General features: G+C 40.2%; 1 protein-coding gene across 1 annotated transcript in view; it reads left to right on the forward strand.

The window, feature by feature from the left end:
- Positions 1-3,347: 3,347 nt before the first annotated feature.
- Positions 3,348-25,628, forward strand: part of LOC104158301 (zinc finger protein 827-like) — a gene marked incomplete at both ends in the record, with an annotated part of 28,475 nt that continues 6,194 nt past the window's right edge. The window contains 4 exons of the mRNA XM_009695909.1: positions 3,348-3,384; positions 3,487-4,497; positions 9,295-9,467; positions 19,666-20,149. Coding sequence (XP_009694211.1) covers positions 3,348-3,384; positions 3,487-4,497; positions 9,295-9,467; positions 19,666-20,149 — 1,705 coding nt within the window. The remainder of the gene's footprint in view (positions 3,385-3,486; positions 4,498-9,294; positions 9,468-19,665; positions 20,150-25,628) is intronic.

The raw sequence follows: 25,628 nt of genomic DNA on the forward strand, positions 1-25,628 counted from the left end.
AAATGTGATACTACATTTCTGTTCCTAGTTTTCAAGGACTTCTCACTGGAACTCCTTAGCTGTGTTGCAAGAATAGGGAAAAACATGTCACGCAGATCTTCTGCCACAGACCTGAAAAACAGCTGAAGTTTCTTGATAGACACATAGAGGTTGGCTCCTGTTTCAGACATACCTGATCTGGGTGTCCCATGAACCCTTTGAATTCTGAGGGGAGGTTTTATTTAATATGAAATCATAGGAAGGTTGGTGGATTGGGCTGATTTCTCCAGGAGTTCTCAAGCTTGTTCAAACTCAGGCTCACAAGTCAATGTGAATTAAAATCCTGCCCTGAAGGCCTTGAATGGCAACTTTGCTTAGAAATGAAATTGCCAGGCTTCACCGTTACGCTTCTAAATCAATTCACTCGTGTTTAAAAGGAGGCTTGACCGAGCTCATGATAAAGACACTGATGCTGGCTTTTTCAGCATTAACCTTACAGCCTTAAAATACAGTGGACTTGGTACTGCAGCAACTGAGGGAATTACTGAGGAGAGGAAAATTAGAACTGTGTCAGCAGTTAGAGGTCTGGTTTCTGGGTACAGAAGGGAACTGCACTGGTGGAAAAAGAAATCCAGCTGGCTTTTGGAATAGAGATGCTGCACAGGTAATTTGGCCTTTGTTATGGGGGCAGATTGGAGAGTGCTTGAGTGGTTGCAGGTAGATCAGCAACAGGAGGGGGAGGTCTCCCCGCGTTACCCAAAGGGGAGGGAAATTCTGGACTTGGTAGCAAGCCTTTAAATGAAGAGTACTGCACTCCTGCTGCTCCTTGTCAGTAAAATGTTAGTGGCTGCTCTTCATATAGGCAAGACCAATGGAGAATGTGCATGTCTGGAAAAAGAAAGGACATGTCCTGTTCCTATCTCTCCTGCTATTACTACCTTATTTTTTTGGTTCCAGGCATAGTGTAGTTGTGTTACTATCGAAGAAAGCTGTATTGCAGCTCTGCCATAGCAGATGTAGTTCCTTTCTCTGCATCCTTACTATCGACTTGAAATACCAGTGTTCTGTTCCTCAGCTACCGTGAGTGGTTCCGTGAGATGTCAGCTTTAGAGAGGAGGGATAGGTAGTGAAAATATATGCGGGGACGTTACTTTTGTGGTTAGAGCAAAACCTGGTGCAGGTGAGGATGGAAAATTCACTTCCAGTGCAAGAAGGATGAAGAAGGTTGAGAGATTTGTAAAGCAGTGTTATTTGACCGGTATTTTAAAGACTGGTTGCAACTAGGAAACATATCAACATTAAGAAGTTGAGGTACACGGCAAGGAACAGAGAAGTTTGGGGGTTTAGTAAGCTGGAGATTTCTCTAAAACAGAAACCCACTTCCTCTTGTAACCATTTACACTTACATGTCTCTCAAACTGTAATTTTTGGATGACTTTGAAGGGAAATGCAATTCTCCCTCCCTATTTATGGATGGGGAGCAGAGACACAGAGAGAGTAGGGTTTGTGGGGGAGAGGAGGGATTGTTTTAACACAGACAGATGTAAGCAGACATATGGATGTAAGTGGTGGGATGCAGGCTAGCTCTGGCTCGGAAGCTGTGTAGTGGTGTCAACTCTAGGCTGTGTCCCAGAGGATGTGCCTGGCTCTTGGTGTATCGCAAAGTGCCAGTAAGATGCTTTTTTGCCTTCCGATCCAGAACTTACTTGCATCTAGGATGAGTGGACGGATCTCTCATCTGAGTGCACCCAAATGTACAGACATGCCTCAAGTTAGTTTTTAATGTTCACAGGGTGAAAAGGGAATACATTCAGTTCTCCTTTAACCTGCATAAGTGCTGGTTCAACTGATTAGCATCTCTCTTCTTTATTTGAATGTGCATGGTATTGGCCTTTATGCGCATGTTATTGTTAATCTTGCTGTGTCTGTGATGTTAACTTATCAAAATAATATTAGGTAAGTGCTTTGGGGTTTGCTTGGCTTTTGTTACTTTTGAATAGGAAAGATGCTAGCCCTCTTCTCCTTGAATTACTAATCTAAGGAAACTGAGTGGCTTTATTGTTGGCTCTTAAAACATTGGTGATTTTTTTTCCAAAGGATTTTGAGTAAAAGGAGCTTACTATGAGAGACTATTCCTCATACTCTGTATAGCATTAAAAAAAATATATCTTTGCTTTCACAGTGTGTGTTGGTATCTCTACACTCATGATACGTTTGGCTGGGTTTTTCCTCCTTAAATTTGTTGGATCAAAGCAATAATATAAATCTAAGTTTTTATTCATCAACTTCCCTCCAAGTTTTGTAATTTGTTGAATTAAATAGGGAATCGGGGAATAATGTATGATCATAGATACAGTACATATCATGCAGGCTTAGTTCCAGAATGTCAGTGGGGGGTTATATTAAATCCTTTTGTTTTGCTGTAGTATGATTACAAAGATTCTTTTGTAGCTTGGGACACTGAGTCTAAAGGCAAGAAATGTGAGAGGTATCTGGCAAGAGAAGATAACATGAATTTAATTCTAGCATTGCTGTTGTTCTTAACTGCGTTCTGATTGGCCAGCAAGATCTGCAAAAAAAATCTTGGTCACGTCTGTCTGACTTTGAATATCTATCAGGAAGAAGAGCAAGCCAGGGTCACAGTGCTTTAAACACCGTCACTTAGGTCTCAGAAGAGACTAGATGCGTTGCAGTTACTGGAGAGGAGGAAACATAACTAACTACATTGAGACCAACACTTTTTTTTTTCTTTTTTTCTTTTTCAGCTAAAAGTTCAGTTTAGGATGGTCTTTAAAACTTTATCATTAATGAACAATGACGAGCAAATGACAAGCAAGTAGTGTCTGTATAAGAAGAAAAAACCCCAAATATTAGTTTTGTGTGTATGATATTCCTTTCCCAAATAGTTGGAGAGATGAGCGCTTTAGTCTGCATTCATGTGTTAGTCATTTCAGCTATTCAGGAATGAATTGTATATTATTGGTACAAATTTAATTTTATTTTAGATAGGGGTCACCACAGGATTGGGATATAAAGTCACTGGAAGAAACTACTTTGAGTAGCTACACACCTGATCTACTTTTGAAGGCGTGCCTGTGCTAGCTGTACAAAGACACAAGTATCCAGTAATTTCTGGGCCTGTTAAATCCCTGCTTTATACCACAGAGTTCATAATATTTTGCAGGACGTACAGACTATACCGATAATGAAATATTTGCAATATACAAGTATATATTATGTATATTTGTATTGTTGCAGTTTTAACTCTTTTAGTTATGATGACTGAAAGATGACAGGCTCGTCATGATTTTATCTTAAAAGAAAGACTGACTTACTTTCAAAAAACTTTTTCTGGTCGCTCCATCCAGGCTGCTGACAAGTCCATGCACTTTAAGGGGATGTTGGGTGCCTGTTCAGGAGGGTCATGCAGAGGCCAGACATATTTCATGCTAAGAAGTTATCTTACGCAGATTTGTGAATAATACTGTTGATCTTGGCTCCTCACAGATGGTACCAGGCAGGAAGAAGTGGAAGGTGAACTCAGTGAAGAAGAACGCTGGTTTGGAAATTCTTCAGAAACTCCTTCAGAAGCATCGTATGGAGAAGTCCAGGAGAACTTTAAGTTGTCTCTTGAGGACAGAATCCAAGAGCAGTCCACTTCCCCAGATACTTCTTTGGGAAGTGCAACTCCTAGCAGCAACACAGCGGAGCTGGGATCCATTGAAAATGAGGCACTAAGAGACACATTACAGAGCAAGGAGCACCTTTCTCCTGATGTGTCATCTCTGTGTGAAGAAGAACCTCCTGGTCCAAATAAGCCACTGAGTAGTAACCTGAGGCGGCTACTGGAGGCTGGCTCCCTCAAGCTGGATGCTGCTGTTACAGTCAACGGCAGAGTCGAGTCCCCTGTGAATCTTGGCTCAAATCTCTCCTTCTCTCCACCTGCTCATCATGCCCAGCAGCTAAGTGTTCTTGCAAGAAAGCTTGCTGAGAAACAGGAACAAAGTGACCAATACAATGCAAGTAGTCACTTTATATGGAATCAAGGTAAGTGGTTGCCAAACTCAACCACCACCTGTGGTTTGTCCCCTGATTCAGCTATCCTGAAACTGAAAGCCGCAGCCAATGCTGTTCTGCAGGACAAATCTCTTTCAAGGACTGAAGACACCATCAGATTCGAATCTTTTTCCTCACCTTTTAGTTCTCAGTCAGCCAGCTCCACGTTAGCAGCTTTATCTAAGAAAGTGAGTGAAAGAAGCATGACTCCTGGGCAGGAGCATCCGCCTCCGGCTAGTTCTTTCCTTTCTCTGGCTTCCATGACCTCTTCAGCTGCCCTTCTCAAGGAGGTTGCTGCAAGGGCTGCAGGCACCCTGTTGGCTGAGAAGAAGAAATCACTGGTTGCTGAGGATCCCCTGCAGCTTTCAGAGATGAAGCAAGAGAAAGCAACTCCGCCGCAGTCTTTGGAATTACTATTGCTGCCAGTCCCTAAGGGAAGAGCATCCAAACCCACTAGTACAGGTACGGATACCGTTTGAGGCACTAAGTAGAATGTATTTGTTTTACTATAGGCTTTTATAACATCTCTTCAATGGGTCTGGATTTGGTTTGATTCCGTGTGTTATGAGAATAAGGAATTGGTACTTTAGGTAAACAATGGAAAAGCTTTTTAAAATACCACATGAAGACCAAACTGTCACAAATGTTTCTGTATTTGAAAGATACGAGTGTACAGTTCAGTACTTTTTTATTATTCCATACAGTGGTATTTCCCTCTCTTGCCAAGTTCAGAATAAGTCCACAAAAAATATTTAATGGAGAAGATCAAAGAATCCCTGTTAGGGAGCTCACGGTATCAGTGAGCATGTACAAAACTAGTGCTTTTGAAATATTGGACAAGGGAGAATTCTCCCTCCTGCTGTCTCTGTCACAAATGGACTTTTGTATAATCGCTTACTACCCTGTCCTAATTTACCAGAATATGTTATTATGTTGCCACTTTTCATTAAAATTTTTTGCAGCAGTTCGGTATTTTACAATCCTTTGTCATTTTTTAAAAAAAAAAGCAAACTGCATTTCTCTAATTTGCTCAACAAGAACCATTTTACACTTCTGATTTCCCTCCGTCAGTTCCAGCTGTCAGCAGTCAAGGAATCGGGCTTAGAGGGAATAAGAAGAAACAGTCTTGGTAACAAAAGCTTTCAAGAACTGGCAAGCCATGCAGGGAAATTTAAATGATCCATCTTTGAAATAAGGAAAAATAAGGTTTCTTTCATCTCTTTCTATAAAAAGTACACGTCATGGATTCATATTTCTGGTAGAACATACAGCTTCAGGTGTCATCAGTGTTCTCCCTGGAGTGGTGTTCTGCTGCAGAGGGGAAGGAAGCATGTCAGCTGTCTTCACAAGATGCACAGAGTGGTTCAGTATAATATTAGAGCTTGATCAGGCTGAGTTTTATCAGGAATGCTAGCTTGACTGTACAGGTTTAGCAAGCCAGTGTACAGACATGAAGCCTGACGTGGACGTTGTATAATTGCACTGCTATCTTTCTGACCTAACCTTTTTGTTTAGGAATATTGTGAGCTCTGATCTGTCCCTGTGTGGCTCTTGGTAAAAACTCATAGGGCAAAAGCGATTGGATGGACAGCAGTGCTTCTTCCTCCCGAGGAGGAGGAAGGAGGCGATGAGGTGCAGCCTGTACCAGATTTTTGCTCGGAGTTACATGTGTTCTACAAATGCTTTGCTGCTGTGTTTTGCCAAGGCAATTAAAGTGGCAAACTATTCCTGTCATGGGTCTGGCCTAAGGTTTTCATTAGTTTAGATGAAGTCCTTTTTGGAGTAATGTAAGCTAAACCAAGAAAAGGCCCTTTCGTGTGGGAATAGAGTACCCACACTGGCTACACCAGTGTGTCTGCGGGCATTAAGTTAATGTAACTTTCCCCATCAAGACTGGCCTTTGTATAAGAAAGGCAGCAATGTATAGAAAAGGAGCAAGGTTAAAATTATTTGAAGTTGTTAGTTTATTTCCTGCTGGAGAAAAAGCTGTTCACATCATAAGTTTTTACTGGGGAGAAGTAAATGGTTGTGGTAAAATCCAGGTTCTGTGTTTGACAAACAAGCTGTGGGATTTGTCTGCGCAGCTTATACCGGGGGCGTGCTCTGTACCAGCACGCCAGTGTGCTGGTAGTACTGGCACTTTGTAAACCAGCTGTGATGCAGCGAAGTCCTAGCAACTATTCTCTTTGCTGAAGGCCCAAGCATACTGTGCTGCTAGAAGATAACAATGGGGGCTGACTGCCTCAGGTCCTTGGTAACCAAGGAACAACTATTCTTTTTTTTTTTACATAATATATGGGACTAGCATCCCAAGAGGAAGGGTGTTTCCTTTCAGTTCATACGCACTGGGCCAATGCCAGTTGGCATCCAAGCAAACTTCATAGTGTAATGTTCATAACAGAAGTTCTTTAAGTCCATTTTCTGGTATGCTATTAAATTTTTCCTTTCTAAATAATTAACCGACTGAAAATAAAAAGCAAGCTGTTGGTTAGCGTATCTGGGTGTTGATTATGGAAAGCCAGACTCCTTGATTCTTTCAGCCATGGAGAAATGCAGCTTGCAAAAAGAGGTCACTGTTTAGTGACCTTTGATTGAAGACTTCACTTCTGTAAAAGTTGAGTAGAGCAGCTGAGGGTGTATATTTGCAAAGAAAATAAATGTTGCACATTCCTGATTCCTTTTGCACCTACGACCTTATGGCACTAAAAGCAAAAAATAGTATTTCATGTTGTAATGTTTTATCTTTCTGTGTCTGTCTGATTGCTCCTTGAGACATGGGGTGGGGTTTTTTTGTCTTTTTCCCAGAGAGAGACATCTTTTCCCAGTAGGCGTAGCTTGAGAGGTGTTTTTTTTCCCTTTCATACTTTGAACTTTTAAGGCATTGGTGAGTTTGCCTTGTTGTTATGAATCTGATTTACTTACCCACCAGCAACATCTAGCTTTGGTTATGAGATCAATACTCGGTGAGATTAATTAGATGTAAGACAAGTAAGGAACAGCAAAGATGGAGGCTATTTATAGAGGAATAAGTTAATAACAAGAGTATACCTGCTGCTCTTTTGTCCACCACGTTGAGCTATTTGCTCAGAATTATTTCGGGCAAGAAGCTGGAGCCATGGTTTGCCAGAGTGTAGTCACCTCTGAAACCGCATGTCAGGTTTGGTGGACCTAATCATTATTTGCATAGGTTATAGTAAAGCCCTACAGAGAAGACTAGCTTTTCTATCAGTCTGTTAATATTGCCAGTTTTATAAAATGCTCACATGTTTGGGATGAAATTTAAAAGGAAGCCTGGAATCTCTGTTAAAGTTCTGATGTTGTTTTTGAAAGAGTATGGGTGGCAGACCCTTCTTTTGCTGACTGGATGCTTGTTTGGTGTAATTTTTTGCCTGCGATGCTTGCAATTTTGTTCCTGAACCTTCTTTGGGAAGCACTGGCTGATTCTCTCCTCACTGGAGTCACTCTGTCCAACTAGTTGACACCGTGTGACATAAAATAGACGTCAATATAAATGAAGGAAGGCTGAAGGCCACAATTTTCTTTCTTATGCTGAGGTTTATGGTGTGTAGTGAAGAGCTAACATGGTTCAGCTTTGGAGAGCATTGGCATAATTCCTGTGTACCATTAATTGTCATTGTTATTGGTGAAGTCACATGCATTCAGTCCAGTTCCTTGCATATTTTGTAATGTGCTAAATTACTATTGATCCATCTTGTTTGCAGATTTATTTTTAATGAGGTGGAAAACAGGTAATAGCTTGTTACACATTTCTTTTCCGGATCCTTTGTGATGATAACCGGAGACTGGAGAAAAGATATGATAGAAGGAAAAGTAGTGATAGGTAAAAGTGCTACCAAAATATTTTTTTCTGTGGTTTCTCTGTCTCCTACCATTTGTGAAGTAAGTAAGTAAAGATATTTAAAAACTGAAACGCAAGCAATTATAGCATTGAGTTTGGCTTACTCTTTAGAGGTGCAGAGAGGGGAACAATTTGATATGTTGAGTGTGATAGAGTATTTCATGAGGAAAATTTCTGAACTTGCAGAAGTGCGTGCTTTGACAATGTGTCCTTTTTTATACTTACATAATGACTACCTAATCAGTTGAATTACGGTGTTTTTGTTTCCCACCTAATAGCAAGAATTGTATTTTAGGATATGACAAATCTTGCTGGAGGTTTTTATCACTTAGTTCCTCACCAAGGGAATTTGATGTTTGCTCTATCCTTATCAGTAGGAAATAACTAATAATAATGAGATGAAATATTCTGAGAGAATTTCTAAATGGCAGGATGCACATTGCTGAGCTCTGGATATTTGAAAATAGTCTGTCTTTTACAGTGAGGAAAAAGGCTTCCAATTCCACAGTTATACTAGGCCTTTCTTTATAAGTAGAAGAAGTCATGGTGAGAGGATGAAGGGATGGTTAGTCGTGTAAAGTCAGCAGCGAGGAATTTCTCTTTCCTTCAACCTAGCAATGGTTCCACGCTCAGTAGACTAACCATATTTGCCTGATAAATGCCACCAAATCCTTTCCTTAGACGAACCAGGCAGTAAATCAGAGTGCAAACATTTAGGAAGGCAGTAAACTTAAAGCCTTGGCAACTAGTTTAGCAGAAGGAAACCCATGACCTGAAGACCCCTGATGGCTGAAGTTGCAGCAGCATCTGCTCGAGCCATAACTAAACGGTTTCCACAGCAGGGGTTCTGAAGTCGTTCACTTCTGGAGTTCAATATATCTGATACGCAATACCAGCATGCTTTTCACTTAATTTGTCAGTTGTTCTATGCTTTATATCCCGCTCCCCTGCTGGCTGACTATCAGCTATGGAAATGGATCATTTTTTAACAGTTAAGCATATTTTCCATACCCTACTACAACCAGCCTTTGATAGGAAATGAAGCTGCAAAGTGATGATTATGAGAGACATCCATCTCGCTTCAGTTAAATTATAAGGAACATTAGGACCAGGTGAGATAGAGTAGCATCCTCTACTGATGAGCCAAAGGGTGTTTGGGACATTAACCTTTATAAATTATGGTGACCTTTCTTAGGGGGAGGATAACTAGATTAAGGCGAAAAGGGATATGCAGGGCAGAGGAACTGAAATTTCTGGTACATGTTGTTGTTTAACTGATGTGTCTCTTTGCAGATGAAATTCTAGCATTGAAAAATGGTATCTTGAGTATGTTTACAAAGGGAAAGTGTTCGACAAGTGGCTGTAAAGGATCCTCTCTTTTTCTTCTCCCTTCTGCTAAGCCTCAGAAGAAGAAGGAGGAAAACCTTTCCAATGTCCGATCTGTGGTTTGGTTATCAAGAGGAAGAGTTATTGGAAAAGGCACATGGTGATTCATACAGGTTTGAAAAGTCATCAGTGTCCACTCTGTCCATTTCGCTGTGCACGCAAGGACAATCTCAAATCACACATGAAGGTAAGGCAAGTGTTTACTGACAATCAAAACACCTGAATCATCAATCAAAAATGATAGTATAACAAACCTATTTCATTTGCATTTGCAAGAACAAAATTTCCCTAGTTGTAGTACTAATGATGCCTTTATTTAAATAAAGAGACCATAAAAAGAGAAAGAAAGAATTTTTTTTCCTTTGCTTGCCTTCCCATTTTATGCAATGTGGAAACTGCCTTGGGTTATGTCAACTTGGTGCAGCACAAGCTGTCTGTGACTGATTTAGTTCTGGACCTGGAACCACCAGAAGCATGGATGTTAGCTGAGATGTGACACCATGCAAACACTGCAGTGCTGCTTTTCAGGATGCCAGCTGGTATCTCTGCGTGCCATTGCACCACACTAAGTGGGCATACCAACTCAGGCAGCGCTAGCAGGGGATCTCTGTTACCTTCTACAGACAGGCCTGCGGTTTAAACTTTTTTCTTACTATAGTTTTTAACTGCAGGCGCTTCAGCAGTGAAGCATCCAAACCAAAACGAATGACAGATTATGCTGTAATGTTTTGTTTTCAAGTGTTTCCATTAAGTTTAAAGCATGCTTTTAACTCAGCCTAAGTTTTAGGCTCAAACTGAAGGTGACCTTTTGAACGAAGCATCATCTGTGTTCATACAGAAAAATATAAAAATGTAAAGAAACTCTCTGTCTGCTTCGCAGAAGTACTGCATGACTGCAACATACAAAATGCCTGGTCTTGCAAGCTGTAGAACATGCTTGGTGAAGTAGAAATGGTACCTGTCCCATTAGCCCGTGGATGAAGAAGCTGAAGTGCAAAAAGTTTCCCTTGTTAATACTGTTGAGTTTTATAATAACAGTGAAATGTTTTATTATAGTTAGTATTTTGTCTGTTTTAGACAAATGTGTGTATCAGAGTACCAGACTGATGCGGAGGGGGACAGAAATGCCTTTTCAGCTTTTATATATGCTGTTGCAGAATCTGCAGTCACTAGACAGGAGTCTAACCTTGCTTACACCTAAGCAACTATTCACTTTAGTGTAAATGATTCAGCTGATTCCACTGATCACAACAGCAGATCTTGCTGTATTTCAGGTCTTTGCTAGGTCTGAAATCATGCCTGGAAAGTCTGAAGCCTCATCCCTTAACGCTCCTACTGTGGAGCAATACACTATTCCCAGGCATCCTTGGTGTATCATGCTAATCCTTATCAGGTAGAAGTAGGTTTGTTGTTTATGGCTCTTTCTTTTACGGCTTGGTGTTCCATGTTGACTTGAGGGCACGGATGGCTGTCCTAAGTAGAAGATGAGTAGGAAGAATGGGAACACAGCATGATAGGAAAGGTTTTTTGGTTTTTGTTGTTGACAGCCTGCGCAGAAGCATGCATCACCTCAAAGCTTGCTATTCCCTGGCAAAGACCTGTTGTTGTCCCCTGCTTTGTAAAGGACATCCCTATTATTCCCTGCAGAAATTCTTGTTCTCTGCTTTTTTTGCCTTTTTGGAATTATTATTTGCAGGTTGAGGGCCTTTTTGGCATGGTGATTTCCATAGGTGGTCACAGGCAGGATGTTGGAGAAAATTAGGTACTTTTTCGCTGTCCCTGTGTGCTATCGAATTAATGGCTATCTGAAGCAGTTGTGCTCTTTTCTGCTTCCTACCTAACATAAACCCCGTCATTAACTGAGCCAATATCATCTTAAAACAGACCCCTTGTACAAACACATAACATGTAGTGTTAATTATTTGGTAATATGGTAATTATTACCAAGTAATGCTCAGTTAGACATCACTGAGGTCAAAGTGAGACCCGGAGCTACTTGACACAATATAAGAGATTACAGCCCCCTTTAGCCTTACTACAGAGGTAAGATCTGAAGTCTCCTCAGTCAATGCAGTCCGGTCATGCAGGTCATGATGGACTCAGTGGTCTTTGCTGGTAAAACTGCTCCCTATTTAAGATGAAGGCAGTTGTCTTACAAAAATAGGTGGCCTGTATCTGGTCTTTTGTCCTCGTTATAGTCTTATGGATAGATGTAAAGATCACAAGCACAAGAATCTGAAAGATAATGTTTTACCTCAATTTCAATGGGTTTCATACACTTTTCTCAATTGAGTAGGCCATTCTTAAAAATATTTTGCATCACATAAAAATCAAAGCAGGTGAATGAGGTAGGGGCATGTTAGTCATGTGTCCAACAGTGTCAGATGTAATTTGAATTCCCTTTGGTGAAAGTATAAATTGATAACAAGATTAAAAATAAAAAATATCAGATTTCTTTTCTAATTATAAAAAAGTGCTGCTTTTAAATCTGTATGTAAATAAGTATGAGATTATAATAACTGACACATATGTAAGCCAACAGTAAGCCACCGAAATGGTGCAGCACAGCTGGGAGCTGCTTAGGATGCAGCATTCTGGTTATGCCAGTTGGATGTTTTGGTTCTCTTCATTGTCCTAGCATCCTTTGGGAGCTGCCTGGCCTTATCTCCTTCCTGGCAGGCAACCCATGAAGGCAGAGCTGCCTTTAGCTCTCCACCTCTCTCCCTTCCCGTGAGTGAACTGTGGCTACAGGTGAAGACACGTTTTTCAAAATCAAAAAGGCTACTCAAAATTAGGATGGTGTTTGTCATTCATTATAAGCCAATTTTTATTCTAGGATGCTATCACAAGCCAAGCTTTTTTCCTTTATGCTGCTTTTCAGTTTTCAGGTTTTATGTTCTATTGATAAGGATGATAGGCAAAACCTGCGGAGGTGTTTTGTCCAGCTGCAGTCCTCAAAATCTAATAGTGTTGTCTTTGTTTCCTCCTAGGCAGCACAGCCATGAGCTGAAGTGCCTCCTCTTTTTTCTAGGTTCTTGTAGGCATTTTCCGTTGACACTGGTTATTTAGAGATGTAATTTCCATGAGTGGTTTGTGTGTGTCCATATGGGCCTTCCTTATTGTGTGTATCTTTAGGTTAATGAATAATAACTGTATAATATAAATACTGTGTAATTTTATGGTAATTATAACATGTCAAACTGATTGACCCAGAATACAACCCAGAATACAACATTGCCAACATTTTTGATGTCTTGTCCCCTGCTAGAGAAAAATCTTAATAGAGAGCTGGATTAATTCCAGCCCTGACCCATATTCAGATCTACATGTGCTACCCACCATGTTGATGAAGCGTTCTTCCAGTAACGGCACTTTGCCAGGACCAACTCACAACTGGAGGCGAGGAAATGAAAGGCAAGAAGGGAAGCAGAAGGAAAGTTTCCACACAGACGCACAATGAACAAGGGAGGCTGAGTAGACTGCCTTCTAAGGCACACAGTGTTATCTATAATTGTTATATTGCATTTAAATTCCACAGTAATAGGCACCTTAGAAAAATCCTAAAATAGACACAGCACGGAATTTTATTAGTCTGTTTTGGAGACAAATTATAGTACATGCATAACCACAAGTTTTGGCCCTTGTTCCCAGGAATCTGGGGGTAGCATCTCGGGACATGGTTCTGCTTTCGTAGTGGGGTTTCCAGGGGTGCTGAGAATACTGAAGACGAAGCTGGACAAAACAAGTAGGTAACTGAGAGAGGTGTCTTGTCCAAGCAGGCAGCAAGGGTTGTGCTTGAATCCTCCTCTCTCTTTATCTAAACATATATTCAGTTGGAATATGTTGTTTTCTTCTTGAGAGAGGGGAGTATCTTACGTACTTCTTCTACAGAAAGCAACGGGAAGGGGTGGTGTAATTCAGCAAGATGTATTCAGGCTTTTCTGTTTTTGCTGGTAGGGAAGTAGGGATTAAATTTACCTCAGAGCAATACCACAAGCATCAGTCAAACTTTGGCCAATTGGTGTCTTTGGATCATGTACATATCTTCCTCAGCAATTGGTGGACGGATAGGCTGTGAGATCATACAGATATGTTCCAAGAAAGCAACAGGATATTAGCCTGAGCGCTCAGAACGGGGAATGAGGAAGAGGAGCATATGGCCAAAAATAATATCTATAAATGTTCCTTGTGCTGCTATAGACATAAGGCAGAAATGGGTGAGCCAGCTCTTCTAGCAGTGGGAAAGAAGTTTGACATTGTAAACGCGCACTGAAGCGTGATGGTATGACAGAAAATGAGGAAAAGAAAGATTAAGCATAACAGAAAAGTTAGATGCCAGGGCAAGCAGGTCAATCACAGGATCTTCCTGCTTCTCTTGCTTATGAAGAGGGACAGTGAAGTGAGATCATAGATTAATGTTCATGTGTAATGTGAAGAGGGTTATAATCAGCCTCCTGATTAGGGAGAGACTATTAATTACATGATAGGGGGAATAAGGAAAGGCCCTGAAGAACGTAGCCAGGTGCTCACTACCCCTTAGTTGTTTGCTTTTCCCTCTTTTTTCCTCAGCTAGGGTCAGACAACTGAATAAGCATTCCTACTCCATTTTGGTGAAGTATGGGACAGGTTATTTTAAAGCATCTTCACCATATTGGGAGAAGGAGATTGACTGTTTTATGGGAGGGGGTTTTGTTTAGTTTGGTTTAAGCTAACCTTAAAGAGCCCTGGGAGGTGCCTGTGATTCCATTACCCTCAGCCGAGGGGAGGTAATGCAAACGTGCACAGCTTTTCTACAAGGGAAGTCTGTGGCCCTGAGTCTCACAAGTGACTTCAGGTATCTGCCTTTCAATCTTGTCACTTTTTTGCATGTGAGACAAGGATAAGTCAGGATATGCATTGATACCTTAAATCTTAAAAAACTGAAAAAAGAGAAACTTTCTGTCCAGCCTTGCAGAGAGGCTTTTTTTTTTTTCCTTTGCTTTCAAGCAAAGCAAGGAAATCGTTTCAAAAGGAAAACACTATATAAATAATGTATGTGTCCTGAGGGGAAGGATCATATCAAAACTAGCACCGTAGCATTAAACTTTTGAAAGTGCAATATTTTAAAAATGAGGGAACTTGCCAGACAAGAGCATGAAATGAAAAAGCAGAAGGCACATGATAGATGCAAAATGGAGACCTCTCAGGTATACTCAAATGCAGTTGCAGAAGGTGGCATTTTACTAAAAGAGATTAAAATAAAAAAAATTAAACCAAACCAACCAAACAAAAAAAAATCAGTGAATAGGCAGGTATGGCTAAATGCCCAGGTTGTAGTAGTTGTTGGTTGTAGTAGTTGCTTAAAAAGATGCCCCTCATGGAAATGTTAATCCACTTGAAATTTGGTGAGAAAAATAAAACCTGTAGTAGGCAAAGAAAAAAATTGATAATTAGGTCAGAGAAAGTAAATAAAGAGTGAGTAGCCAGAAGCAAATATAGCAGTGAATGGATTCAGCACCCCAACCGCCTTATGCTCCGATTTTCCTTAGGGATGAAGGTTCTCTGAAAAAAAGTTCCTCTGATTCTGTTTAAAAAAATAATAACCAAAAAACCATGTTAAGTCCCACAAAAGAAAGGCGAATGCCAATCCTTCCCTTCTTGTGCCCCATAACTAGAAGGGAGAGTCTGTGCAAAGCATTACCCCAACTTGAAGGAAGGGAAAAAGAAAAGGCCTACCTCACCAGTACTACAAAATTGTAGGACGTGTCTGTGTCACTGTTTCCCTCATGCTGTTAGGTGGGATCACATGTATTTGTAACTGTGGTGCATCCGTACAGGCCACTGTGTGTTTCCCATGACTTAAATTGGCTGGTAGATCAGCAGGGATGTTGCTTTTAAGTATGGAAAGATGATCTAGGAAACTGCTTATGATACCAGAAATGTTAGTACGTCAACAAAAGAACGTAACAGAAAAAAATACAATGATACAAATGATGTGATACGATAAGAACGTGTGGTTTCTGTAAAAGAAAATCATGTGTTCTACTACTGAGATGTTTTGAGCATGTCAGGAAAATCATGGACTTAAGAATCAGTTGAAATTTATTTGGTCTTTAAAAAAGCCTTTGGCAAAGCTTCTGACTGAGAAACTGCCAAATAAATTAAGCAATGTGATGTACTACGGCAAATTAGAAATTCACCAAGAGACAGTAAAACAAAGGGTAGGAAGGAATTAGCAATTTTAAGTGTGACAAAAGACTAGCAGAGGGGTGTTCCATTACTAAGAGTGGAATTGTGCATATTTTAGCAAATGTGATCTGCACAAAACGATGACTGTGGGTGAGAGAATTGTAGATGATACAACCTTATGTACGTGAATCAAGATTAGAAAAGGCAAAGTTTGAAAAGGAATAAAAAAAGTCTGGCTGACAGATAAACAAGGGAGCAAATGAAATTATTGTTGACAAATACAAGGTACTGCACCTTGGAAACAAGAGTCTAATAACGCACCTGGCTGGCTGATATAATGAACTGTAACTGCTCAGGAAAAATATCTTGGTATCGTTGTAGACAGTTCAATGAAAACCTTTTCTTGGCATGCACAGCACTGGTTAAAAAGTACACTAGATATGTGAATGTCCATAGAATAAAACAGAAATAACACTGGAAATACTACAATGCTATTGTCAACATACGGTATGCTGCCACTTGTGATACTCACTTCTGGTCACTGCATCAAAAAAGTGTATCAGAAATAGAAGGGATTTTAAAAGCTGACAATGCAAATGATTAGTGGGATGGCAGGGACTCCCTTTTGAAGAAAGAAGCTGAAAAGAATGGAACTGCCAGGTTTAGAGAGGAGGTGTGATCAAACTAATGCATGTGATGGAGAAGATAAATTGAATGGCCTCTTCTTTTCTTTCGTATAATGTGAGAATGAGAACATAGCAAGAGAAACTGAAAGAAACAAATGAAAAAAAAATATTTGACCAATAGATAATTTGTACCCAAGTCCTCAGACTAGGCCTAAAGTTTGTAAGGAGTGTATAGTTCTGTTGAAAGTCGTTGTGTACATCATATCAAGCACACACCGAAAAATCTGTGGAACCACAAAGTATCGTTTGAAACTGGGAAGACTGTAGGGTTAAAATAAAGATGATACAAGTACTTTGCACAGTCAAGGAGAATATCCACGGTTAAATGAAATAAACTCAGAAGGGAGAAGTCCTTAAATGTTTGTGACATAAGTCAAACAGTAGTTTGATGGGATTTTGAGAGAAACATTTTCTATGAGCAGGTTGTGCACTGTGGTTTGTTGCAGCATAGTTCAGAGAGATCCACATCTGGCAGCAGCTGGGCTCAGACTGCGACTTCGGAGAAAACCTGCCAACTGCCCTCTTGTCTCCTCCTGCCTGTGGTTCTTGCAGGAACAGCCTAGTTGAGTCAGAAGAGAACATCGGATGGTTTGGGTAGTGTTAGCAGAGTGTAAGAGCCATTCTCTGTCTTCATGGAAGGAGAAGGCAGCTTTTTGGACTGTAACACGGCATGACCTGGACCTCTCCTATGGCTTTCTGTGTGGCTCTGTGGGGTTTCTTGTTTCTTATTCTGCAGCAAGTCGTTGCTGCCTTGACTTTTCTCTCCAAAGAGCATAGAATGGCAATTCTTGGCTCTTTTAGCTGCTGTCAAATGAGCAAATAAGGGATAGTTTTTCCTTTAAAGGGACTTTAATTCTTGGCTTCTATTTCTGGTAGTGTTCAAATTTTTAAATAAATATTATTATTTATTTTTGAGAATGAAAAAAAAATTAAATCTTGTGGTGGGACTGGACCCAGGACATTGGGGGTTAAATATTGGGCTCAGTGTGGTTTCATATGAGTTTTTCGTAGATCTAAAATTCTTCCTTTCAAAACCCTAAATGTTTGGGTTTGAATTCTGACATTCCTTGGCTGCAAGTTATAAATGTACTTTATTTTATGAGAAATCCATTGGTGACGCTGCTGTTGTCTTTGGGCAGGAGAAAAATCCAAATCAGATGAATCAGTCCCCCCTATTCTCATCCATTCTCAAAAGATATTGCGGGGGTGGCATGCCATACTGCTGGGGAGAGAAGGTGGGCTCCCACACAGACTTTGCCACCTGACTGCAGCAGTGACAGCCTTCAGAAGGCATCACATTGATGATTGTGGTAAGGGGCCTCTAGAAGAAGTGGTTAAATATGTAGGCAGGGAAATGTTGATTGAAGGGGATCCTGGAGAGAAACCCTGGCAGGCAGCATCTCAGTGGGTGTAAGAGATAAAGTTGCCATGGTGAGAGTGCTTGCTACCATTAGTACATCTCGGAGCTCTTCATGAAGAAGAGTGCTTACATACTGCTGTGCTCGCAGACCATCCTGTTTCCAGTAGCATAGACCGGCAATCTGGTTGGCATTTCCGTTGTAACCTGTTAATATTTAGAATTTATTGTGCTGCTATTCTTCTGTGAGGTTGTTGCTTTAAAACTGTCTTAGGTTAGCATTGGCTTCTACTTTTTTTTTGTTGTCAGGTACAATTATAAGATTCCAGAATTACTTTGTCTGTAAATGTCATGTTTATACGGTACTGAGAATGTCATTCTGTAAAGCGGCTGGCCAAAAGAAATTCTCTTTTGCTGTCTGTTCGTTCGGTACCTAATCTCCGGAGCCCTTAAAGAACTACTGAGTGAAAAGTTATACAGCACTGATGAAATGTGTCTTCGCTGAATGCAAAAAGGACTAAAAGAGGGGCATCTCCCAGCTTCACATTTTAGCAGACCTGAATTCAGGTCCTGTGCGTGTAGAGCTGGGAATGCTGGATATGAGCTTGTGACTGAATTCCTCTTACTATATAGAAAATGAATCGAGCCAGATCTACAACCATGGGAAACTGCAACCTGAGTTTTGACAGAGCTTTCTTTGGGAAATGCTCCTGTTACCCAGAGCTCTGCAGCATCTGCACCAGGACTCTCAGGATCTAGATCTTAGCTCTGCAGGAAACTGGAAAGTGCCGAAAGCCTTAGCTAAAGCTAGGTTATCCAGGCTCCCTGGTGTAGAGCTGAGCTTTGATTAGAGCTGGAGCTTTCAGGGCTTTTTGGACTCCCAGGCTGTAGCAGCGAGCCTTGGATCCCTGGCACAGCTGCCTGCTTCTGAGCCAAGCCCCGGGAGTGGGGGGTAAAGTACCACTCACTGGGGTAGGGGAATCACGCCTTGTTTGCCAAGAGTTCATCAAACCTCTCCGTGTTTCAGGTGAAATATTTTGCATTCAACAAATTGCCATTTTCCAACAAAAATCTGTCTCGCTGAAATGTTTCCAACCAACTCGAGTCACAAGTGAAAACGAATGTGTGGAGCTCAGTCTGGTGCCAGTTTGTCCTGATCACATGTTCATCAATTAGTAAGGAACAAATGTATGTATTTGCCAGTCTTTCTGCAGGGAGTAGTCCGGAGTGCTACGGTCAGGATTTAAAATTCATTTGTGAAGCTATAGGGAAAAAACTTTTCAATATAGCTGCCACTATTATGCTGGGCTCAATTGTTCCTTCCCTTTCATGAGTACTGTGTTAAACAAGAAATTGTATAGTTACATGTATATAGTTTATATTAATGAATGTGTTCAAATGGTATGTAAACCATTACATGTGGATGGATGGATAGAGTTCTCTTTAGAAGGTAATCAGGATCGGGCCTGAGGATATTAGGTGTTGTAGTCATACTGGAGCGTGCAGTCAAAATGTGAGGACAGTAGGATTAATTGTGATTGTTAATTGACTGATAAAATAGAATAAATGGCAAACACCATCTCTCATGTTTGTGTTTTATCATAACAGAGGTGTTTATTTTCTGGTAGAGTTAATTTGGAACAAACTTTCCGTAGTGCCTTCATATTGCCAGGTGCTGTGTTTTTGCCCTAATGATGCATGAATCGATGATGGACATTGCTATGCAGGTTGGCATTTTGCTGGGTTGCTCTGAACAATTGTTATTTATGAGGTTGCACAGAATGATCATGCTTAGCAGATCAGGTAATAGATAGGGTTATAGTTATATAGTTATAGCTTGGAAGTCTTTCCATGCACTGACAGGTCATCAGGATCTGGTTGTAAGGACTGTTTGATCCAAAGCAGACTTCATCATGGCCATGTTGCAGAAACAGATGTTCCTGATTTATTATTTTTTTTTTGGTTGAGTCTGATGTTTATGTTCTTTGACTTATGTGTGAAAGAATTCTACTGTTGTTAGTGCCTGACCTCTTTCCAAGTGCTCAAAGTTAAGAGTTCACTCATTAGTTAACTTTTTTTTTAAAATGGCATGAGAAGTGTAGAGTTGAGATTTCTATAATGCTTGTAAACTGTTTTGCTTAATACTTGCTTTTATCTTTCACTTCTTGAACCAGGTTCATCAGCACCAAGACAGGGGTGAGACCTTTCAATGCCAGCTATGCCCTTTTACCTCCTCCCGCCACTTCAGCCTGAAACTCCATATGCGTTGCCATCAACATTTCCTCAGGACAGAATCCAAAGTGAAGGAGGAAACACCAGAAACTGAGGTGAAGGGGTCACCACAGCTAAATAGTGACTCCTGCCCGGGACCACAGAGGGAAGGAGGTGTACCTGACCTTACGGGATCAGCAGCTGTATCTAAAACACCTGATGTGTCTGGGCAGCCTGGTGGAGGTGTTCCACCTTTACTAGTGAAAGAAGAGCCCAAAGATGACAATGGCATCTCAGCTGCACCTTTTGCTCTTAGCACTGTTGACAGAGCCCCCAACAACACAAAGCTGAAAGACTCCTCTGACTTTGTGGCCAATACGGCATCAGCGCTGTTCAGCCAAGACATCTCTGTCAAGATGGCATCAGATTTTCTTATGAAGCTGTCAGGTAATTGAGCAGCAAGCAGCAGCATCAGCTGCTCCTTGTGGGCTGAGAAACGCTTTGCCTCAAGTTTGCTAAATCATGGACTTGCAGGGAGAAAAACGTTGCAACTTCTTAACTTATAATTTCTTGTTCCTTTTGATAAGGAGAGGTGCATGATGGAGGGAAGAGGGGAAATGGTGAGAGAAGGGAGGGATTTTGCTGTTTAGTTGCTGGGATTGGGAGTGAGGACTTTTTATCCAGGCTTTCATCTTCGTTGACAATTACCTTGGCAAATCTCATTTGGTGTGTTTTTCAGGCATGCTGAATACCTGTAGTTCTGGTTTGAGATCACTGAGGGTTGCGACACCCAACATGTTACAAAATTCAGCGCTTAAATTCTCTGTCTTTACCCATCTGTTAAATAGGACCAATAAAGTATTGGTCACCTTCCTTTCAGAGGACTCTATACGAAATCCATTTTTTTGTTATCTGACAGCTGTCCCATATATTTTGTCATTCTGATGTCCGTCTTAAACTTGGGTTGCTGTGCAGTAAGTGGCACTACACATCAGCTGTACTGCCCTGTGGATGGTAGTGCTCCTGATGGCAGCATGTGGCAAGAATGAGAGCAGAAAGCAGGGGAGGGGGGAAAGCCTGAAAGCTGAGAAAACATACAACATTTTGATGTGTTATTTTTCATGTAGCAGTTGATGGGGAGCTGTTTACAGTTTGGCAGACGGTCATGTTTTCAATGTCTGATCTATTGGCATCAGAAAAAGAATACAAATGTACATTATTCATGCAAAAGGCCTATGCAGTTATTTTATGGTGACTTGCTAAAGGTCTTGAAACCTGACTTGTATGCACTGTTACCTAGCAACATGTTATAAAGTCACTGGGGGAGTGAGATGTATCTGTAATTTTGTATGTGTGCATATTTGGATGAAAATGTACTGCCAATCACCAAGTTTACTACACAAGAAGAGCAATGTTAAAAGGAAAGGAATTTCTTTTCTCCTGAGATTCATATTGTGTTACATACATTTAGCTCATGCTTTCCTCCATACAGTGTGCATAAATTTAGAGTAGAAGTAATTCTCTTTTAGCAAGTTGGCTAAGTATTAGCTGCATTTTTTTGACTGCTTGCTGTGCTGAAAGAAGTTCCTTTGAGTGATTTCTTTATTACAACACTCTCTTGTTAGGCTCCTCAGAACTTCAATTATTGGCCCTACCTTTTCAATGATATAAATCTTTTGACATCTCAAATTGTATATGCCAATTGTAACAGCCAACACAGATTTGTCGAGACCAAATTATGTCAAAACAATCTAATTTTCCTCTCTGACAGGCCTTGTGGCTAAGAAAGAAGCAGTAGATAGATACATAGACTTTTAGAATTTGGCATTTATTCTTCTTGAATATTGATGGTTTAAACGAACATTTATTTTTGCTTGTCAATGTTTATTGCTCCTCTTGGTTGGTGTCGGTTTGTATGCCTCTAGTTTCATGGGAGACCTCAGGGCCTGTTGGTTTTCATTTCTGTGCGGTTTCAGCCTCTTCTTTTTCCAAGCGTGTGACTCAGAGGAGCACTTGTCTTCCTTCAGACCTGAGAGTTACGGTTTCCAGAAGTTTAACTGGCATGCCTAGGATGAAAGACAATACAAAATTGGTGTTTATTAACTACTGTGAATTTTAAAATTGAATCTCTAATAAGCATGTATATAATCTTGACTCTCAGTATTATTTCTGATTGTGCAATGCAGTACCTTTCTAGTCTAGATGAAGTGGATATCAGATGGTTGGAAAACAGTACATTGAAAGTCGTTCACAGTCAAAAGAGAAGAGTCGCAGTCAAAAGAGATCTGTAAAAAATGTGCAACTGTTAAACAGTTGCAAAAATACAAAACGGGGAACAACCAGCTAGGTGACAGCTCTGTCAGAAAGGAACGGGAGTTAAAACCACTATAGTGGTGCTAAAAAGGCAGTCATTTTACTGGGATGTATACAGAGAGAAACAGCCTCAAAGAAGGGGGAAACAGTCCTGCTCTTCTCTGTCTTGTTGAAGTCCAAGGTTTTGGTACTATAGGTCATGAAAACTGCAGACAGTTGGAAAGACTTCAAAGGAGAGCAGCAGAAATGACTGGAGGCTTAGAAAACGTGTCCAGTGAGGAATGGTAAAAGGGAGTGAGGTTGTAAGGCCTATAGAGAAGACTAAGGAGGGTCATTAATAAGCCTTTAAGGCATTAAAAAGTTTGTCACGGGGAAAAGGAAATAATCTGTTGGTGATTCATCATAGTTAGGACAAAAAATAACAGGTTGATTTTGCTGTAGAGTTTAAGCTGGTGTTAGGAAAGTCTTTCCAAAAGTTAAGGTAGTTAAACCTCTATGATAGTTTGTCTGGAGGGATTGTGGCATCTCTGCCACTGGTGAATTTAAAAAACAGGTTAGATAACCACCTGTCAGATATGGTTGATCACGTATTAGGCAGTAAGATGGACTAGATCTATGTATCTCAGTCAGTGAACCATAGGACATCAGAAGCAGCTGCACAAAATTTTAGCTGAATGAAAACAAGCAGCAAGCTGTAGAGAAGAAAAGTGGGGAAAAAATTTACAGATGTTCAAAGTTAGACCTGATTACAAGTGGGCCAGAAATGAAGTGTGGTGACACTGCTCAAAAAGGCCTTTGAATTTCTTTTTCTGAAAGGCTTAGGGGAGCTTTAGGTTTAAAGAGGTTGAGAAATATTGGTGTGAGTGGCCTTTTGAGATCCTTTCAGTCCTAATTCTGTGCCATTGCTTGCCAGAAAGACTTTTTTTAGTTATATGTTTTATGAAATAAAGCATAACACAAATCACCAAATGTAAATCTAAAAATAAGAACAAATCTTGAATTTTTTTCCAGATTCCATTCTCTGTGCCCTAGTTTAAGGTAGGAGATGCTTTAAAATTCACAAGAAATTTAAAAGGGTTCTCTGAAATTTTATTTAAATTTGGAAGGGAGTATTGTTTGTCAAGACAATTAGCAGATGACTTAACATACAAACAGAAGAATGTTTAAGCATGAGCATGTTTTTGCCTTCCAATCTTCCCCCTTCTACTTCAGTGGGACTGCTTGTATGCTTTAAGTTGGCCAACTACTTTGCTCGATTAATGCTTTGCCAGAAGGTTTTCTTCCCCTAGTCCATTAATTCCACATTGAAACTTTGTAACTGCATTCATATCTTAATTTGCTTTTCCTGTTTCAAAGGTTTCAGTGGCAGACATCATACAACACATCTTTTTAAATACTGGTGTCCTTCCACCCACTTCTAAGGCTTATTTTCTTTTGTAATAAAAAACGACTTTCACAGTGATCCGCATTACAATGGCCAGTGTACTCTAGTGAAGTTATTACTGTGCCTATGTTATGTGCTGCAGTTACTTTTCATAACGTTCGAAAATAAATGAATCCCATCAAAATGAATGGGATTCTTGCACTAGTGATCTCCAAGGAATTCTGTGTGGAAACAGTAATTGTAAAGCATACTTCATTGATGGCCTCTCTCCTCCGCCTCTCTGTGTTCACCAAGTGCATTACTCTGAAAAGCATGTCTCTTCGTCTTGTGACAGTATATATTATCAAGTATGCTCTGCTTCTGTAGTTCTCTTTATGTTCCTCAAGTTACTCTCATGGAAAAAGTTTAAAATAGAGAGCAGGAAGGAGAGATAACATGCTGCGGGTTTGGGGCTGGCCACATTAAACAAATGAGAAGCTATGTTTTCTCCCAGTTCAAGTCATACCTGCTGTCACTATCGTGTGAGGAGCCAGATCTTTATTTTGGAAAATAAAGCCACCATGGGATTTTGGTGACTGTCCAAAGTACTTGGACTTTGCATTCATGTTTTATTAGCTGATTTCATTAATGGAATAATGAAATAGTAAATCATCAGACAGCTACATACAAAATATTAGTAGATAAACTAAGTAATCACTTAGATTATTTGTTCTGTTTGGCTCTTGAAAATTACTTCATTCCTTAAAGGTAACACAAGTAATTTGAAGTGTTTTAGCATTTGCCATTAACAGTACTGAACTGACTGGCTCGAACTCTTCAAACAGCTATTTTTAATAAAATAAAAGCATATCCAATTAAACTGTCATAATTGATGTATTTGTGTAGCAAGTTCCAAAGAAAAGACCGTGCTGCCTATATTTAGGATTCATAGTTTATGCCAGAATGTAAAATTTCAATTAGAATATGTAAGCGCACAGGACTGGCAATTATTGAGCCATATCCTTAATTTAAAAATACTGTGAATTCCATAATGCTGCTGTCAGTGTAAATACCCCTGATGTCATCAAGATCCCCCTTTGAAGTGTCTCTCCAGATTCACATTTTCGTAATTTCCATATAGACCTTTAATTTAAAATAAAACTGGAAAAGGGCAATAGCACGGCTAATTAAAACTTGGGCAAATAAAAGCTTGTACTAATCTTTGCCCCTGATATATCACCACCCTTATAATCTCTTTTCAGCAATAGCTAGTCTTACATCCACAATTTCCCGACAGCCTTAAAATCATACCCATCATGTTTGACACCTTGAGGGAATATGTAGAATTTAGCAAGATAAAGCAGTGTAGACTCTGTTCTAATTCAGTCATTTAAAATGCAGGATAGCAAACTGCTTTTTTATGTACTCAGCCCAATACAACTTGAAAGAAGACATGTATGTGAATCTGGACCAGCTCTGCACTTAGAATTTAGTTTTAATATCTACGCAACTCTTATACTTGGAGTGTAACACTAGACTACACTGATGGTTCTTTTGCTTCCCTAATTACATCATTACTCTGGGCAGAAGTCCTCATGAACCCTTCTGTCACATTGTCCAAAATGGGAATTGAAGACATTGTTATTTCAATCATCTCTTATTGTTTGTTTTGGGTTTTGTTTTCTTAAACAAATATAAAGGTCAGTCTGGTGGTGTTTCTCTCTTCCTCTGATTCTGTTGCTTTGTAGAGAGAAGAAATTTCCATACTGCAAACAATTCTCTCCTATCAGCAACAAATCTCCCTTTGCTCCTTTCACTCTCCTCCTTCTTTTCTCCACCTTCCTATTTTACCTGTTCTGCTGTTACTTTGATTTTTACCCAGAAAGGAGAAGATGGTCTTGGCAGATATTACAACCTTGTTTGGCAGGTGGGACTTTGGCGTATAACAGAAGTCTTGGGGTGTGGGGGATACATGGTCCTATAGGTGCCTTAGCAATTTGCCTAATTCCTCCATTCCACTTGGACTAGAACATTGTGAAATTTTGAGGGGACAGTAGCAGGACTGGTCATTCTCCAGTGCTGGGTCTCATTTTGCTTGCCTACAACTCCTTAAATGCAGAGTAGCTTTAGAGAAGATCAGGGTAGTTAACTGGCCTTCTCTTAACCTCTACTTACGCATTTTTAACATACTTAAGCTAGATGGTTTGGAAGACCTCATATTTTAAGTGGCCTCCGGAAGCCCAGAGGTGG

This window comes from Cariama cristata, unplaced genomic scaffold (assembly GCF_000690535.1).
Source record: "Cariama cristata isolate BGI_N322 unplaced genomic scaffold, ASM69053v1 scaffold5752, whole genome shotgun sequence".
Lineage (NCBI taxonomy): Eukaryota > Metazoa > Chordata > Aves > Cariamiformes > Cariamidae > Cariama > Cariama cristata.